This window comes from Carya illinoinensis, chromosome 16 (genome assembly GCF_018687715.1).
Source record: "Carya illinoinensis cultivar Pawnee chromosome 16, C.illinoinensisPawnee_v1, whole genome shotgun sequence".
Classification (NCBI taxonomy): domain Eukaryota; kingdom Viridiplantae; phylum Streptophyta; class Magnoliopsida; order Fagales; family Juglandaceae; genus Carya; species Carya illinoinensis.
In genome coordinates this window covers 28,524,508-28,540,614 of record NC_056767.1, presented here as the reverse complement: position 1 = coordinate 28,540,614, position 16,107 = coordinate 28,524,508, and the positions used below count along the sequence as shown (strand labels likewise).

Genomic DNA, 16,107 nt, shown 5'->3' with positions numbered 1-16,107 from the left:
CTACTTCAGTTCCTCTCCAACCCCTCTGTCCGATTTTAGATGTAGGTAAATACATGATTTTTTTAAACGTACGTGCACGTGAGTTTTGAGGCAGTGAAATTGAATGATAAAAGCTGAATTTTCCATGTTTGTTGTGCTTGGTTTACAGAGTAGATATTTTGCTTTTAGAGGAATTGATGTAAGGTTAGTCATGGAATAAGTTTAGGAAAATTATACTTTCTCACACCATTTCAAAATCTCAATCTCCACCCCCAAGAAGCAATATTCTATTCAATCTAGAATGCATACAACGTGTTTGATGAATTCGGGCAAATAGAAATCTAGTTATTTTTAAAAAAAAAAATTCAAATGAAAAGTGATTAAAGACAACAGCTTTTAATCTTTGATAATCCGGCGATTATCACCATTTAATCTGAGTTTTTTTTTATTAACACCATTTAAGTAGAGTTTTGAAAACAAAATTGTAAGAAATATTTAACTCTGTTAAAATAAAATTGTAAATGGACAATGGACGTGGAAGAGGCGCTGAAGTTGGAAAAATTGGAAGCTAGCTAGCTAGATCATTGATACATGTAGAAATTATATATATATATATATATATATATATATATATACATATATTATCCCAAGAGCTAGCTAGCTAGCTGCTTGTTACTCTATATTTCTTACAATTTTGTATTTTTTATTTTTTATTTAATTTCGTAATATCTCTTAGGTTTTAATGTTTTTAATATGACTATCAAATTATCTTATTTTCTGGCCATTTGCTTTCTTTTGTTAAGTTCTACCTATAAAATTATCTCATCATATATCTTTGTTTAATGATATTAGAACTTATGTTTTAAGCTAGGAGTAAAATAACAGCTTTACAAGTATTATTGTAGTTTGTATTATTATGTAGGTAAATAATAACTGAAATGATATTTTAAATTTTTTTTTTATACTAAAGTCACTAAGTGAGATTGAATGTGGCACTTTATTGTTCTCTCATCTTCTTCTCTTTTTTTTAAAGTATTGTTCTATAGTCTTTAAGTGAGATTGAATGGGTTTTAAATTTTAATATTTGTTATTCTATAGAAACTTATTACACTAATTGTTGGTTGTTTATTTTTCTAGATGGATTCTTCAACTTCAACCAATGATGTGCAAAAGTCAATACAAAGTCCAGATATGCCTCCGCCTCCACCCCCACTCCCACCCTCATCCAATGTAAGTGATAAATCTAATATTGGTGGGTTACAAAGTGGTAGAGTTAGGTCAATGGTTTGAGATCACCTTACAAGAATACCAAAAGGTAATCCCACTAAACCTAGGGTTGCATGTGATTATTGTGGTGTTTTGTATGCATGTGATACAAAGATCAATAATACAAAGTTTATAAAGCATCACATTGAGAAGCAATGTAAGAAATGTCCGTTTAAGAATACAGATAAGTCACAAACGACTCTACGTTGGAAGGTAGAGGGAGGTAGTGGTAGTGAGGGACTTGTGCTCATTGCATTTAGTGTTGAGGCTTGTTGACAAGCCTTAGCAGAGATGATTATTTTTTATGAGTTGTCATTTAGGTTTGTTGAAGGAGAGGGTTTCAGAAAGTTTAAACTTATGGTTTGCCCTAAGTGGGTAGGGATTCTATCCCGTTGGACGATTGCGAATGATTATTTTAATTTGTTTATGAGGGAAAAAAATAAATTGAGAAATGCTCTTCGAGGGCAACGAATTTTCCCCACCACGGATACATGGATATCCATGCAAAACCTCAACTATATGTGTCTCACGGCACATTTTATTAATGATGACTGAAAGCTACATAAGAGGGTTCTTTCATTTTCTTTGGTTGAAAATCACAAGGGTGATACACTTGGTAAAGGCATAGAGTTGTGTTTGCATGATTGGGGGTGACCGAAAATACTTGCAATCACTTTTGATAATGCAAGTTCTAATAATGGGGCCGTTTCTTATTTGAAAAAAAAAACAAGTATAAGAGGGATACGGTCTTGGAACATGAATTCTTGCATGTTCGATGTTGTGCCAACATTTTGAACTTAATTGTTCGCGAGAGATTGAAAGAATATGAGGAGTCTATTGCGAAAGTGAGGGATGTTGTGAAGTATGTTAAATCCTCCCCTCAAAGGTGGAGTACATTTAAGAAATGTGTGGAGTTGGAAGAGATTTAATGCAAAAGTCATGTTTGCCTAGATGTACCGACTAGGTGGAACTCCACCTATCTTATGTTGGAGAAGGCTTCAAAATTTAGAAAGGTTTTTGATCGATTGGAGAAAGAAGATATGTGCTTTGTAAGTAGTATTGGAGATGATGATGATGACGATGATGAAGGTGATGTGGTGACTAGAAGAAAGTTAAAGAAGTTAGGGCCTCCCGATGCATCCGATTGGGACAAGGTACAGTTGTTTGAGAAGTTTCTTGCATTATTTCATTATGCAACTTTACGCCTTTCGGGGGGTGAATATGTAACTTACAACACTTTTTTTACGGAGTTGGTTACTATTAAAAATGTCATTAACATAAAGTGTGAAGAAGTAAGTCCCGTGGTGGGAATAATGGCCACAAATATGAAGCGAAAGTTTGAAAAGTATTGGGAGAACATGGATAATTAGAATATGTTGATGTACATTGAGATTGTTCTTGATCTTCGCTTCAAGATGCGATATCTTAACTTTGGGTTGAGAAAAATGTATGCATATGATCCTTCCAAAATCATTTATTTGAGTTGGGAAGTGAAAAATGCATTTATCCGTATGTATGAGGCATACATCTAAAATAAAGAAGGAAGTTCTCCCCAACGCACAAGTTCCCCACGTGAAGATGCAAGTTCATCCATAGATCAGTATGCAAATAGACAGGCTACATTGATGGCCCAATTTAAGCAAGAGTTACTGTCAGAAGACTTTTGGAAAATAAGTTAGAGGTTGATAGATATCTAGCTGAAAAATGTGAGGATCAAGGTGATAGTTTTGACCTTCTAAATTGGTAGAAGGTGAATTCAGTTAAATATCGCGTACTTTCAAAGGTTGCACGCGATGTACTTGCAATACCGGTATCTACTATGGCCTCTGAATATACATTCAGCACTGCGGGTCATGTACTTGACCCTTTCCGAAGTAGTTAAAATCTGATGATTGTTGAGGCTCTCATATGTGCACAAAATTAGCTCTGTTCTTCCTCTACTCCAATAAGCCTTAGGACTTTAATGGATGAAGTGAAGGAATTTGAAAAGTAGATAGATATAGGTATGTAATAAATTTACTTTTGATTTATTTTGTGGTATATTTTGTTTTATCTTCTATATTATTTAACTTTATTTAATTTGTTTTGTTTTAAATTTTTATGGATAGAAGTAGAACTTGTTAGGGAGTTTGCTGATTCTGCAAAAGGATCAAATTCATTGCCTACCGGCTCTTAACCCAATGTTGATGTAAGACCAAAAAGGTGAGACCGTGAGAAATTAGAATGATTGTGCTCACTAAAATCTGTTTTTTGTTCCAGTTTTATTTCTTTCTCTTGTCTTTTTTCTGCTTGTAAATATTTTCTTTTCTTTGTTGTGTTTTTATTTTTAAGTGCATGGGAATATATAAATCCAATATCAATGTAAATGTAAATGTTAGGACTTAGGAGCATTAAACAAGTTCAACAGAGTTGAGCCAAATTTGTGAACTTTAAACATAATTTATACCATTTAAATCTGTTTTTTTTTTTTCCAGCTTTCTTTCTTTCTCTTGTCTTTTTTCTGTTTGTAAATATTTTCTTTTCTTTGTTGTGTTTTTCTTTTTAAGTGCATGGGAATATATAAATCCAATATCAATGTAAATGTAAATGTTAGTACTTAGGAGTTTTAAACAAGTTCAACAGAGTTGAGCCAAATTTGTGAGCTTTAAACAGAATGTATACCATTTAAATCTGATTTTTTTTCCAGTTTTCTTTCTTTCTCGTCTTTTTTCTGTTTGTAAATATTTTCTTTTCTTTGTTGTGTTTTTATTTTTAGGTGCATGGGAATATATAAATCCAATATCAATATAAATGTAAATGTTAGGTGACATTCTTTTAACTTAACTTCACAGTAACAAGAATATCATATTCATTATTCATACGTACAGACCTTAATTTAACTTAATGTGCTGTCATGACATTCTTTTAGGTGAGCCCATCTTGTTTTCCTTTTGGGAAAAGTAAAAAGGTGCCCACTGCCCATTTTATTTGATAAGATTCCTAGTGACATGCATTCAAATTCTTGATAATATTGATGTGACTCGGGACTTTCTTTATCAATCCTAGATTCCTAAGTGTCTTGCACTTTCATGTTATTTTAATATGTCACATGACTCACGTCCAAATTATATTCACAATTCAATTGATGGGAAATCTCTTAGAGGAAACTGTGGTTTTTGCAGTTAACTGAGCTCATCTTGATCTGTTCAAATCTAAAACAGTAACCATTTATACTCTTTTCTATTCTTATGTGTTTGGTGATGAGAACTTTTGCTAATAATTCCTTTGTTTATACTTTACAGGGAATTGTGAAAATACTGAAATGTGAAAAGTATGCCAAACCAAAAAGATGTAGGAGCTACTAAGGCCTAATTGTATAATTTGTATTTTGTATTGATGTAATTATGTTAATGCTTTATGCTACTATTGGTCTTTTTTTTTATATAAGTAATTTATGCTACTGTTAGTCTGTTATAGTGCTTTTGATGTAAATTATTAAATATGACTTCTAGTTTTCGATAGTTTTTTTTTAAGACCTTTTAATTTTCAGTTTTTGAAACTTGTATAATTTTCAGCTTTCATTATCTCTGCTTGGGAATGGATTTTTTTTTTCTTTCTTTTAGAATGCAAATTTGAATCATTTGATGTATGTAAGATACATAAAGGTATATTTCAGCTATTTTTTTCTCTTTTTTAAAAAAAAAAAAAATCTTTCTTTTTTTAGATAATGCAAGCTGCAATTAAGTTGCTAGTTTGCTATATGATAAATATTAAATAGTACATACTATGATTGATTGATAACCTTGTTTAAATTGTTTGGATGTATATAGAAATTTTTTATTTTTTTTGCAGTAAAATATTTTATTCAAATTTATTGTATATAGACAATTTTTTTTAATGGTTATTTTTATTTTTCTTTCTAAGTATTTTTGTCTTAAAACTAGATAAATTGTTAGTGGATTTTAACTGTTGGGCCGAAAATTATGTAAGAAAAAGATTGGGTCATTGGCCCATTTGGAACACAGTCTGGCCGATTGAACCGACTGAACCGCCCCGGTCCTTATGAAGTTCGGTCTGGTCCAGGGTGGGAAAACCCTGGACCGAATAGGTCCGGTCCGGTCCATAAAACCCCCAGGAACCGGACCAGACCGGACCGAACTCCCCCTACCCCTCATCACTAAACAAATCTGCCACTACTCCCTCTTGCAACCTACCAATCTCTATCACTTCTTTAAAAGCCCCTAAACTTATCCAATCTTCATTCCAAATTGAGTTCCTTCCTTCTCTGACTCTCCAACAAGTGTTTCTTTGGACAACGTGGAGTAGAGCTTGGATGGCCTTCCAAAAATGTGAGTGACCAATCGACCTAATGGTCAAAGGCTATTCTTGAAGCAAGTACTTCCCTCAGAAAAATCTGGTCCATAAGGAGTTGTCATGTAGAAACTTCCATGCAAACTTCATAAGCAGTGTCGACTTCACCTCCTTCAAGTCTCTTAGCTCAAGAACTCCTTCTTCGATAGGTTTGCATGCTTTCATCCAAGCCACCCATTTTCTTTTCCTCTTGCCATCGTTGCCCCCTTAGAAAAAATTTGCAAACAACTTGTTAAGCCTTTTGATGATCATATCAAGAACATTGCAAACAAACAAAATAAATGAATGAGAAGGCTTGAAAGCACATGTTTAATCAATGTTAGCTTCCCTCCAAAGGATGGTAAGCCTGATTTCCAGCCCACCAACTTCTTTCTCACCTTCTTCATGAGAGGTTCAAACGAATTTCCTTCAATCTTGCCTAAGTGAATAGGGGCTTCAAGGCAGGTGCATGGGAGCTTCGCCTCTGAAAAGCCCAGCGTGCACAGCCCCACCTCTTTCCTAGTTACCTTGGAGGGAAAAACCATAGTCGACTTCGAGTGATTAATCTTCTGGCCAGACAATTCTTCGTAGTCCCTTAAGACCTTGGCACGTCCCATGACCGCTGCATTTGATCCATTAAGGAATATGACTAGGTCATCTGCATAAAGTAAGTATGAGATTTTTGGGCACCCAAGCCTAATAAGGAAGGCCCCAATTTTCTAGTCCGCAAAGGCTTTGTTCAGCATTCTACTAAGAACTTCCTCAACTAGAATAAAAAGATACGGGGATAGTGAATCTCCTTGTCTTGGGCCTCTAGATGATTAGAAAAGTCTCAGGTAGTCTCATTCATCATAATTGAGAAAGATGGACCATATATGCAGCCTCAAATCAAGGCCCTCCACTGATCCAAGAAGCCAAAGGCCTCCGAAACTCTAAGCAAGAAAGGTCATTCCAGCCTATCATAGCCCATAGGTTTTAGCCATGTCCACTTTGATCATCACATTACCTCCCCTCACCTTCTTGTTTAGACTCTGTAATAGCTCTTGGGCCAGTGAGATGTTGTCATGGATACTCCTCCCTTATATAAATGCCCCTTACTCTTTTGAAATCAACCTAGACAAGACAACAGCCAATCTATTCACCAGTATCTTGAAAAAAATTTATAGGCTATTAAGCATAAGCTAGTAGGTCAAAACTTGGAGAAGTTAGTGAGGTTCTCTTCCTCCATAATTGTGACAATGAAAGAGGCAGTAAAGTAGTTTGGTAGTCTAGCCTCCTCGAAAAACTCATTAGCTACTTCCAATAAATCAGATTTAACTGTATCCTATCACTCCTAAAAGAAACATGAGTTGAAGCCATTCGAACTTGGGCTGCTGTCATTTGGGATATCCTTAAATGCCTCCCAAACTTCATGGAGAGGGGGAGGCATTGTTTCGAATTCTCCTCTGCTGAAATGCTGGGGGTGATGAAAGCTCTCAAGTCCCCTTCAGCTATCACTCAATTAGAAGACAAGGCCCTCTGAAAAAAGTCCATCAAAGCATTGTGGATTGCCTCTGGGGTTGTCAAAACATCACCATTCTCCATCACCACTCTCCACTATTTTCCTACTTCACCTTTATTGTACTGTGGCATGAAAGAATTTTGTGTTGAAATCCTCTTCATTCAGCCACTTCACCCGCGACTTTTGTTTTGAAAGAATTTCTTTCTAAAGTAAACATGTTTCCGAGTCTGCTTTCTTTTTTAAGAAAACAACCTCCATCGCGTGATTAGCGCCCATCCCAACTTCCATTTCAAGTAGTTCATCCTCAAGTTTCTGTATTTTCTTATCCACCTAGCCAAACACCTCTACGTTCCACTTCTTGATAACCTCTTTTAATCTTTTCAGCTTGGCAGCAAACATCCCCCTGCCTTGGACAGGTTGCAACCAACTTTCTGAAGTGACTATCCTGATGAGTGCTCCACATCCTTCAGAACTTGAAAGGTGCGGGGCCATATGCTTTGAAATTTGGCTTCTCTGAGATCGCCATGGGATTGTGATTTAAAAACACATTGGCCAAGTATTTTAGTTGTAGCCCATTGCTCATGGAAAACGTGCTGGAGGGAAACCAAGGCTCTATCCAATCTGGCCCACACCCTTGCGTTACCTTCCCTACCATTACACCAAGAAAACTTGACACAACCCCCACCACCCTAGAAACCCAGCGACATGAAAACCCGAAAGGCAGCTGAAAATGCAAGCAAATTATATGCATCTCAAGAAAAGATTGGTCTCCTCTGAAGTGAAAGGCAAAAAAGAAAAACGCACAGGCATTTATGGGCGAGCCAGTTCAAAAATAAACTAAAGGTTACTCAGTCAAGACAATAAAAAAATGAATGAAAAACTAATCGAATACAAAACAACTGGATCCCTTAATAAGGGCCACTCTTCTCGAGCTATGTTGGCATATGATTAGCCAAAACTCAGAGAACAAAATCCATGGCATTTATGTTTTGATTTCTTTCCTCAATAACACAACGGTATGACCTCGGGAAAATATACAGCCTCATAAAAATCACCAGCTTCTGCAGCTCCCCCTTATCACATACTTGGTAGTGCAAATTGCTTTCCTCAGAGGAGAGGACAACGGGTAAGGGCATTCTGTAGTGAAAGTGAGCTCCGGAGGTACATCTGCTTATGAAATCTGATGCACTCATCCAGAGAAACAGTAGGCTTACTGGAGTAGACTCCGGCAGGCCTCGATATCGGATACTTGTGAATCCAGCACACCTTGTCCAGAAGGAGAGGAATTAACAATCAGAAATGATGCCTCAAATATTGCTTTCTGGAACCGGTCATCTTCCACCTTCTTAAGGACCTCCTTCACCACCATAAAATCCAATCCCCCAGCCAAAACAAGTTTCCCAATAATTTCACCAAAATTATTTGGCGCTTTAGGTAAGTCAATTCCAACATCATCCAACATCAAGCCATAGTGCAAGCATCCGGTGCCTATATCTCTAGCTGTGAGAACCTTCCTGTCAAGTAGGTACTCCAGAAGCTTCGCAACCGGTTCAACACATGGAGGACTTTTCTCTAGTCCAAGGGAGATTGCTTCCTTGACAAATTCGGGGTGGTATGCTGGAGACTTTAGTTCCTCCACGCACTGCAATGCTTCATCCAAAAGCCGCACACTGAAATATTCCTCCAGAAGAGAGATCGTTTTTCTTCGAAGATCATCTGAATTCAACCTTGAAGCTGGAGCCTGTGGCTTCTCAGCGAGTGGAAGTGCAGATGCAGCAGGAACTGGTTTAGCAGGTACAGAGACCTGTGGTGCAGGCTCTGCACCCAAACCAAAATTAGGAAGGCGAGCAGGAGGGGGTCCACTGCCCTGCAATAGGGCACTAGTCTTCCCACTTATAAAGCCACCACTACCCTGAGGTAAGAGCCTTGTGCTCAGTGATGCTGACTTCCCAATTAGTGGTGACTGGCCACGACCAACAGGCTGCACAACTGACCCAGCACCCCTCTGCACTGACCTGTTTCGAGGTACCTCCCAATTGTCATTATCAAATCCGGGCATCCCAGGCATCTTCCTGGTTCCTGGCATTCCAGGCATCAAACCCCCAGCACCAGGTCGGGCAAGGGGGAAGCCCCCAGGGCCGGTATTCCCTTGAGCACCAGAAATGACACCGCGGCTATTCCGCATACTTGCAGTAGCACCAGGACGCAATCCAAGATTTTTCTCTGCTTCTGAATGTATTTCAGTGATGGTTTTGGCTTTTACCTGCAAAAAGAGCAAGGTAGTAAAGAAATGAGTAGAAATTGCAAACTGATAACAAATTTAAATTCATATATCAGTTGACTCTGCATAAAATGATGATATTGTTAGGATTTGTAAACCTCTTCACGCCTGGGGACCCAATTATTTGATCTCAAATCAAGAACATCACGAAGCATGAACCTCACTCGCGGGACCAGTTGTGCGTTTGAGCTCAGTTCCTTCAATCGGCTGAAGTACATATCATTAATTCGCCGTGATTTTGGGCCCTCATCAAGCTGTTTACCAATTGTGTTAAAGAACTGACATATGGCTTCAACATTTTCCTCAGCAGGACAAGACTTGCTATCAGGAGGTCCTAGAAGCTCCTGTTTCACATATGTAAGCAGCCAAAAGCAATATTAATAACAGTAAAGACGTTTCAAAGCATCAAAAGTTGAAAGTACATTTAAACAATTTAGAGGTCAAACAATAAAGAGAGAAACACGAGAACCTGAACAATGTGATGGACAATCTTTTCAGGTACCATCTTCTGCTTCAGGAGCTCTCCAATTAGACGGATATTTCCAAGAATCCGAATCTTGACTGATCTTTCTTTATCCCTCCGCTCCATCTCTTGCTCAGGCGCCATCTGCCTCACTTCTTCCCTCAGTTTGTCAGCACCTTCAAAAGCCTCCTGGCAGTTATTCAAGAGGGCTCGCTTGAAAGTAACTTCTTTACCACCAGGTTCATCAGATGGGAAAGGGGGGAGCTTTTCACTAAGATCAAAACATAGAAGAGCATACATGGGACAAAATGTGGGCTCCAGCACAGCCTTATCAAATATTAGCGAAATAACATCCTGTGAGAAAGTCCAATGTGAGTGGATTTTGAAACACGGTACAAGAACAGTTAAGGTTTATTAAATTTGAAACAGTGACCTTCAAGATATCAGCTGATGTAATGCCAGAATCAATAAGCTGGCCCTTGAGCAGATCAAACTTCTCAGGTGTAAGCTTGTTCAAAATCCTGCAGAAGAACACATACTAATCACCCTTAACCTTCAGAAGTTTTAAACCAAGGCCATGCAAAAGAGAGGGGTGGGGATCTCTGTGATAGTAGAAACAGTTAGAAGCATAAAAGGGACGGGTTACAGGGGAATGAATAATGTCCCACCTTCTATTAAGCACAAACATTTTCTTTTTCAGACGTGACAAGATTGATGATGCTATATGCATATTAACTGATTTTCAATTCTATCATTATTTTCCCCGTGTACCTGAGTTGCACTGTCCGCGCTCATCAATAAAGATTTATTGGTTATAAAAAAATCATTAGTTTCTGGTGAAAAATTATTATAAATGTTCATTAAACTTAGATCAGAATTTGGCATAGGATGCAGCTACAAGTCTAATGTTTTGAGAACACAAAATATGTTGAATTACATTAAATGCATATCTTAATCGCATTACAATGCAAAGCCAATAATGCATAATACTCATGAGAGCATAGTTGAAACCAATTCAGATTGAGACAATAAAAGGCTCACACGTCTACACAAAACCTTTTTTTTTTTATAAGTAGATATGTCTACACAAAACTAGCATGTGATCGTTTTATGCTACCTAGCTAGAAAAGATTTCTTCTCAATATGCAAGACCCTAAAGCATTTCCCAGTAGCATATCCTAAAATTCCAATATTTGAAAGAACACCAAAAGGCAAGTCGGAAAATATTGCAGGAATCATAAATGCCAATAAATGGAAGTATTTAATACAGCTAGCCGGTAAATAAAACAGAACACATAGATCATTTAAATATTACAACAACAAATCTTCATCATATATACCCCTTCACAGTCTTCAGGACGCGTTCCTTCTCAGAGAGGCTTCCCCTTCTGACCGACCATGGCACTTCAGCCTTGACTAGTGCAGGAGCAGGTCCTCCCTGATAATAAAGAACACCAATAAAACTAAAAACAGTGCGAGTAAAGCCATGAGAGCGCCAAACTTACAAAATGCAGAATTTTAAATGAGCAAAAACAAAAAGGCATGAAAGATTAGATTATTAGGTGCAGACCTTACATGAATAACTTATTGGGTAAGTTCAACAAGTCCAGAATTCAATATCAAAATATCACCAAACATATTATGATGATTAATATACACAACACAAACATGCCCTCAACACCTATTGAGAGTTTAAAAATAATAAATAAAAGGTAAAAACACTTCTTGCCAAGGATGCAACACTTTAACAGAAAGGAGCTAGTGCAAACATTTGCGGGTGGCCAACATTAGAGAAATGTTATGATAAAACTTCGTTTGAAACAATGGAAATTGAAATAAACACACGACTTGAAGTTACTTCATTGAGCAGAACAGAATGAATTCCCCAAAACTCCTGGGCACATGCCCAATGAACTATTGACATGTTTACTCTTAAGTTTTTTACCCAAAAAAAAAAAAAAAACATGTTCACAATTAAAACTAAATTTAAATCACATGACCAACACCTTCTAAGAGATGTTCTATATATAGCAAAACATCATTTCTTTGTATCTGCAATAATTTATGGCTGTATGCAACAACAAAAAATTTATGCAACAAAATAAAAAATAGTAGTTTATTGTCCAGTTAACTAAATAAAATGTACATCCGTAACAAGATATTGGACGAATAATGACACTGTAATACATGCTAAGAATTTCTTTTAAATATAATAAAACCATTAGAGGTTTAAATGCAACATACACGTAGTGATCAACTTTAATCAGTGCAACAGTTTTAAAAAACAGAACATAAAAAGCCACCATATTTCTTTTTATATCACTTACCCCTTGGGAAGAGATCTGGGCCCTTTGAAATTGGAAGTTGAGTTGGTCTTGGCGGTTAAGTTGATTGTCGTCTGGCTGTCTAGAGTCAAATCGACCACCAACTTCCCTGCTCTCTCCAGAGGTAGGAAATTGCGCAGATCGGCCACGCCAGTCACGATTATCTGGCTCAGAATAACGATTCTGAGGATTCTGTTGGGGCTGGAGGAGGAACTAATAAAGTTAGGCATGATATCACTATCCAATAAAAATTATAACTATAAAAAAAATGAACATGATAAAACTTCAAAGCTAAATAGAAAATGAATATATTCATCCTTGCTATCAAAAAGTATAAACTTGTAGATCACTTAGAAAACTCCAGTCCACGTAAAATTTCTTTAGAGAAATCAGTTTTCCTGCCTGGCTTCAGATTTATCAACAACTACAACTCATGCTGTCAAAAGCAAGCCTATGAATGCTTAAAGCAGAAAAGTGTGCACTTGAACTTTGTGCATGGGCATCATGAGAATTTTTAAGTGAGCCTCGTGCTTTTAACAGTGCTAATTATGCCTTTAAAAGAAGGGAGAGGGATGACAATGAGAATTGGAAGTTGGACTGGAACTCACATTGGTTTCTCCACGACCCCAATTTTGTTCTTCACCAAAAAATTCAGCTTCAATTTCTCGTTTGATCTTTAGAACATCATCAGGGACTTCAACAGCCTGCAGAGAAAAACAAGTATATGCAGAACACTGCTCAAACATGATAACAAAATTAGACAATCCAACAGCTCAAACAAAAACTTGATGATCCAGCTTTCTCCCCATATGACCTATACGTATGACAATATATGTGAAAAAGGAAGGAAGAAAAAAAAAAAAAAGAAAGAAAGAAAAAAAAAAGAACACATTAAGAATAATTATGACACGTGGAATACAAGAAGATAGAAAACAAGCATAGAAAGGAAAGAGAGACCGCGGGGGGGGGGGGGGGGGGGGGGGGGGGGGGGTGGGTGGGCCAATTTTCTTGTCTGCCACATCTAGCTACACAAAAACAGCTAGAACGACATGGGACATTGGTAGCATGGGAGTTTGGATTAATTGATCCATTCATTCATAGCAACCAAAAGAAAAGGCAGTGAAGGGGAAAAAAATCTAACATGCCCTCCTTCCATACTGTTGCTCCTCTAATCTATTTTGAGATGTTATAAGACAGTGCACTTAAAAAAATAAATGGACTCATTTTAATAACTCTCCTAACTTACTAGTTAGTTTAAAAATCAATACACCTTTTTTTATGAATAAAACTTTATTGAGACAAGAAACAAGGCAAAGCCAAGTATGCAGGAAGTACACAAACAATGAACCTAAAATAAATACACCTTTTAGGTTTACTTTATTTGAATCTGTACTAAAGAGGGCAGTTTTGTAAAATTTATTTGAAAGACAATGGACTCAATAATGTTTCAGGACATGAGGGGTAACACTATTTTTTTTTTTTTTTAATGTCGGGGAACCTTTCCAAGGCAGGGCCCTTCCGACCCACCCTAAGGGGTAACTCTATTTTCTCCTCTGATAAATGAGTGGTACCCAACAAAATAACACATTTTGAGCATCAAAAAAATGGAATTAATTTATTACCTCCCTATGCTGTAACAGCTGGTCACGAGTGTACCGCACACGCTCACGACCCTCAAACCGCAAGTCTCCAGTCTACAACAACAAAACAACTAAAGAGTCAAAAAGCTTCAACCTTACAATAGTCCACAAGTCAGCATAGAATATAAATTACCTGCAAAGTAGTGCAAGGTTAAAGAAAAGAATAAATTGCATGGTATACATTAAAACACTAAATTTATGCATAGACATCACTGCTACAAGCATCCCAATCATCTTGCCTCGTTACCAAGTATATGCTCAATTTTTTTTAATAAGTGACACTCAAAAAATCAACAGATTGATAAGCCTTATCATAAGGCAAGAACGATCAAAATACAATCAAATTCTGGTTGGCTTGCTCAACCACTTACAAAAGAGAGAACCAACAACCATAAAGATAATGACTGATTATATGAGAACAGAGTGCATACAAAAGGGCACCCAATTCTCTTATACAAAAATAAACTTGCCTTGTCACATCAAAATCCCCCATAATCGAGTTCCTGTGTTTGTAGGTCCTTTGTGGGCAACATGGAATTCACAGCATGCCCACCTAAAGCCTACATGTTGCTGTACGTCCATATTTACAGCAGGAACACATACTAAGTGGCCCACCAAGAATTAGGACATTTATGCGTAACTATTACACTGCATTAACCCCTTTAATGAAGGCCTCAACATCAAAAACTGCAAGAGATGCAAAAAGCATGTCCGGTTTAGTTTAGGCCTATTCCTAATCCTAAAACCCAATTTGATGCTTAAACGACATTCTCCCATTAACTAATTAATATCGACCGAAAAAAACAAGAAGAATAAGAAGATAAGATACTAAAAGTGATACTTGGCCTTGCGTTTTTTAAGTGCCCTTCTCACTTTTGAAAGCAAAGCTTTATACATTTTAGACTCGTAAAAGCAAAAAGGGACTTCCAAATGCCAACCAAACAGTACCAAAAGCAGCGGCGTTTATTCACACAGTCACATAAACAAAGACGGAGTCTACCGATGAAAAAATAGGTTAACAACACTGACCCCAAAGTTTTTTTTTTTTTTCAAAATTAATCATATCCATGTGACCCTTCAAAATTTGCATAAGATCCAGATAAAACGTATATAATTCTTCGTACACCCACGAAAAGATCCAAATTTTTTACGCACGCCTATCCATCTCAGCACAGAACTCAGTTCAAACAGCAAAAACATTTTATTTCTCAATACAACTTTCGCCACCAAAGTAAAAGAAGGGCAAATCATACCCAGAAACATCCAAATCCAATAAGAAACAGTAACAACTCATGTAAAATCAAAACCCACTACTATGAAAAAAGCAGATCCAAAGAAAAACAGGAGCTGAGATTGGATGTAGACCTTCAGGGAGAAAGGAGAAGGAGCGCCGCCATGAGGACGGAGGATGGAGAGATCGGAGGAAACGGAACCGAAAGCAAGGGCAGAATTGGAAGAGGAAGAAGAAGGACCAAGGAGTCTGCCGCCGCGACCGCCACCAGGTCTCAAGCTCAGCACCGTCGGATCAGCCTGCTGCATACCTCGGATCTTTCGCTCAGATAAAATAGGAAAACAATCTCAGCCGCCCGATTCAGAACTTGAAGAAGAAAGCGAAGGAGATTCAGCTGAGCGATACGCTGAATCAGAAGGAATATATATCAAATGGAGATGGAGATAGAGATAGAGAAGGAAAGAGAAACTTCTTGTATGTATTGTGAGAGATAGAGAGCTGCTTGGGTTCTCTCTCTCTTCCGCGCGAGAGAGCCAAGAAGAGGAGAAGGGAAGGCGATGGAGGGGGAAAACAAACCCTCTTAAAGGTGAGTGTGTTTGGGTTGGATTCCGGTTCTTTTTTTCTTTTCTTTTTCCCTTTCGTCCTTATTTTGTAGATGACGTATTTACCCTTTCTCTTAAATTTAAAATAAATCTACGAATTAATATAATTTTATATAAAATATTATATCTATTATATAATAAAATTATTTTATAATAAAATTATTTTATAATCTAACGAATCGCTTTAAACTGTATTAATTTATTTTTTTAATAAAAAATTATATTAATTTATAAATTTATTTTTATAAAATCTCTTTTGGATATATGTTGTTCTTGTTCCATATATACTAAATATTTTTTTATTATTAAAAATATTTATTCTTTGGAATTAAATTTTTTTAATATTTTTCATATTCTATCATATTTATTTGAAGTCTTATTTATTATTTGATATATTTGAAATGAATTTACATGTGAATTATTTAAATAAAGAAAACTTAAATGTTCCTATATAGTCATGCATTTTTTTCTTGATATATTCATCTTATAAA

The 16,107-nt window shown here is 36.8% G+C and overlaps 1 protein-coding gene and 1 non-coding gene across 3 annotated transcripts; both read right to left on the bottom strand.

The window, feature by feature from the left end:
* Window positions 1-7,884: 7,884 nt before the first annotated feature.
* On the bottom strand, window positions 7,885-15,597 carry LOC122299076 (eukaryotic translation initiation factor-like). 2 transcript variants are annotated; one of them, XM_043108995.1, is made up of 9 exons: window positions 15,149-15,597; window positions 13,766-13,837; window positions 12,752-12,847; window positions 12,147-12,356; window positions 11,160-11,257; window positions 10,253-10,340; window positions 9,826-10,173; window positions 9,455-9,700; window positions 7,885-9,338 (listed from the first exon to the last, which is right to left on the bottom strand). In XM_043108995.1, exons 1-9 carry the CDS (start codon window positions 15,320-15,322, stop codon window positions 8,286-8,288), a joined length of 2,385 nt encoding a protein of 794 aa, XP_042964929.1. In that variant the 5' UTR covers window positions 15,323-15,597; the 3' UTR covers window positions 7,885-8,285. The 2 variants fall into 2 exon arrangements, with proteins under 2 accessions (XP_042964929.1, XP_042964930.1); XM_043108996.1 differs by having other exon boundaries at window positions 12,147-12,344; window positions 15,149-15,595.
* LOC122300007 lies at window positions 14,287-14,391 on the bottom strand. Its single transcript, XR_006239853.1, has one exon. It is a non-coding gene; the product is annotated as a small nucleolar RNA snoR103 (small nucleolar RNA).
* Window positions 15,598-16,107: the final 510 nt, after the last annotated feature.

Excerpts from the sequence above, each read along its gene's own strand:
- LOC122299076 (XM_043108995.1), bottom strand. The coding sequence starts at position 15,322 with ATGCAGCAGGCTGATCCGACGGTGCTGAGCTTGAGACCTGGTGGCGGT. Across the intron at positions 12,848-13,765 it reads AGCTGTTACAGCATAGGGAG|GCTGTTGAAGTCCCTGATGA; the intron begins GTAATAAATTAA and ends TTTTCTCTGCAG. Across the intron at positions 12,357-12,751 it reads GGGGTCGTGGAGAAACCAAT|TTCCTCCTCCAGCCCCAACA; the intron begins GTGAGTTCCAGT and ends TAACTTTATTAG.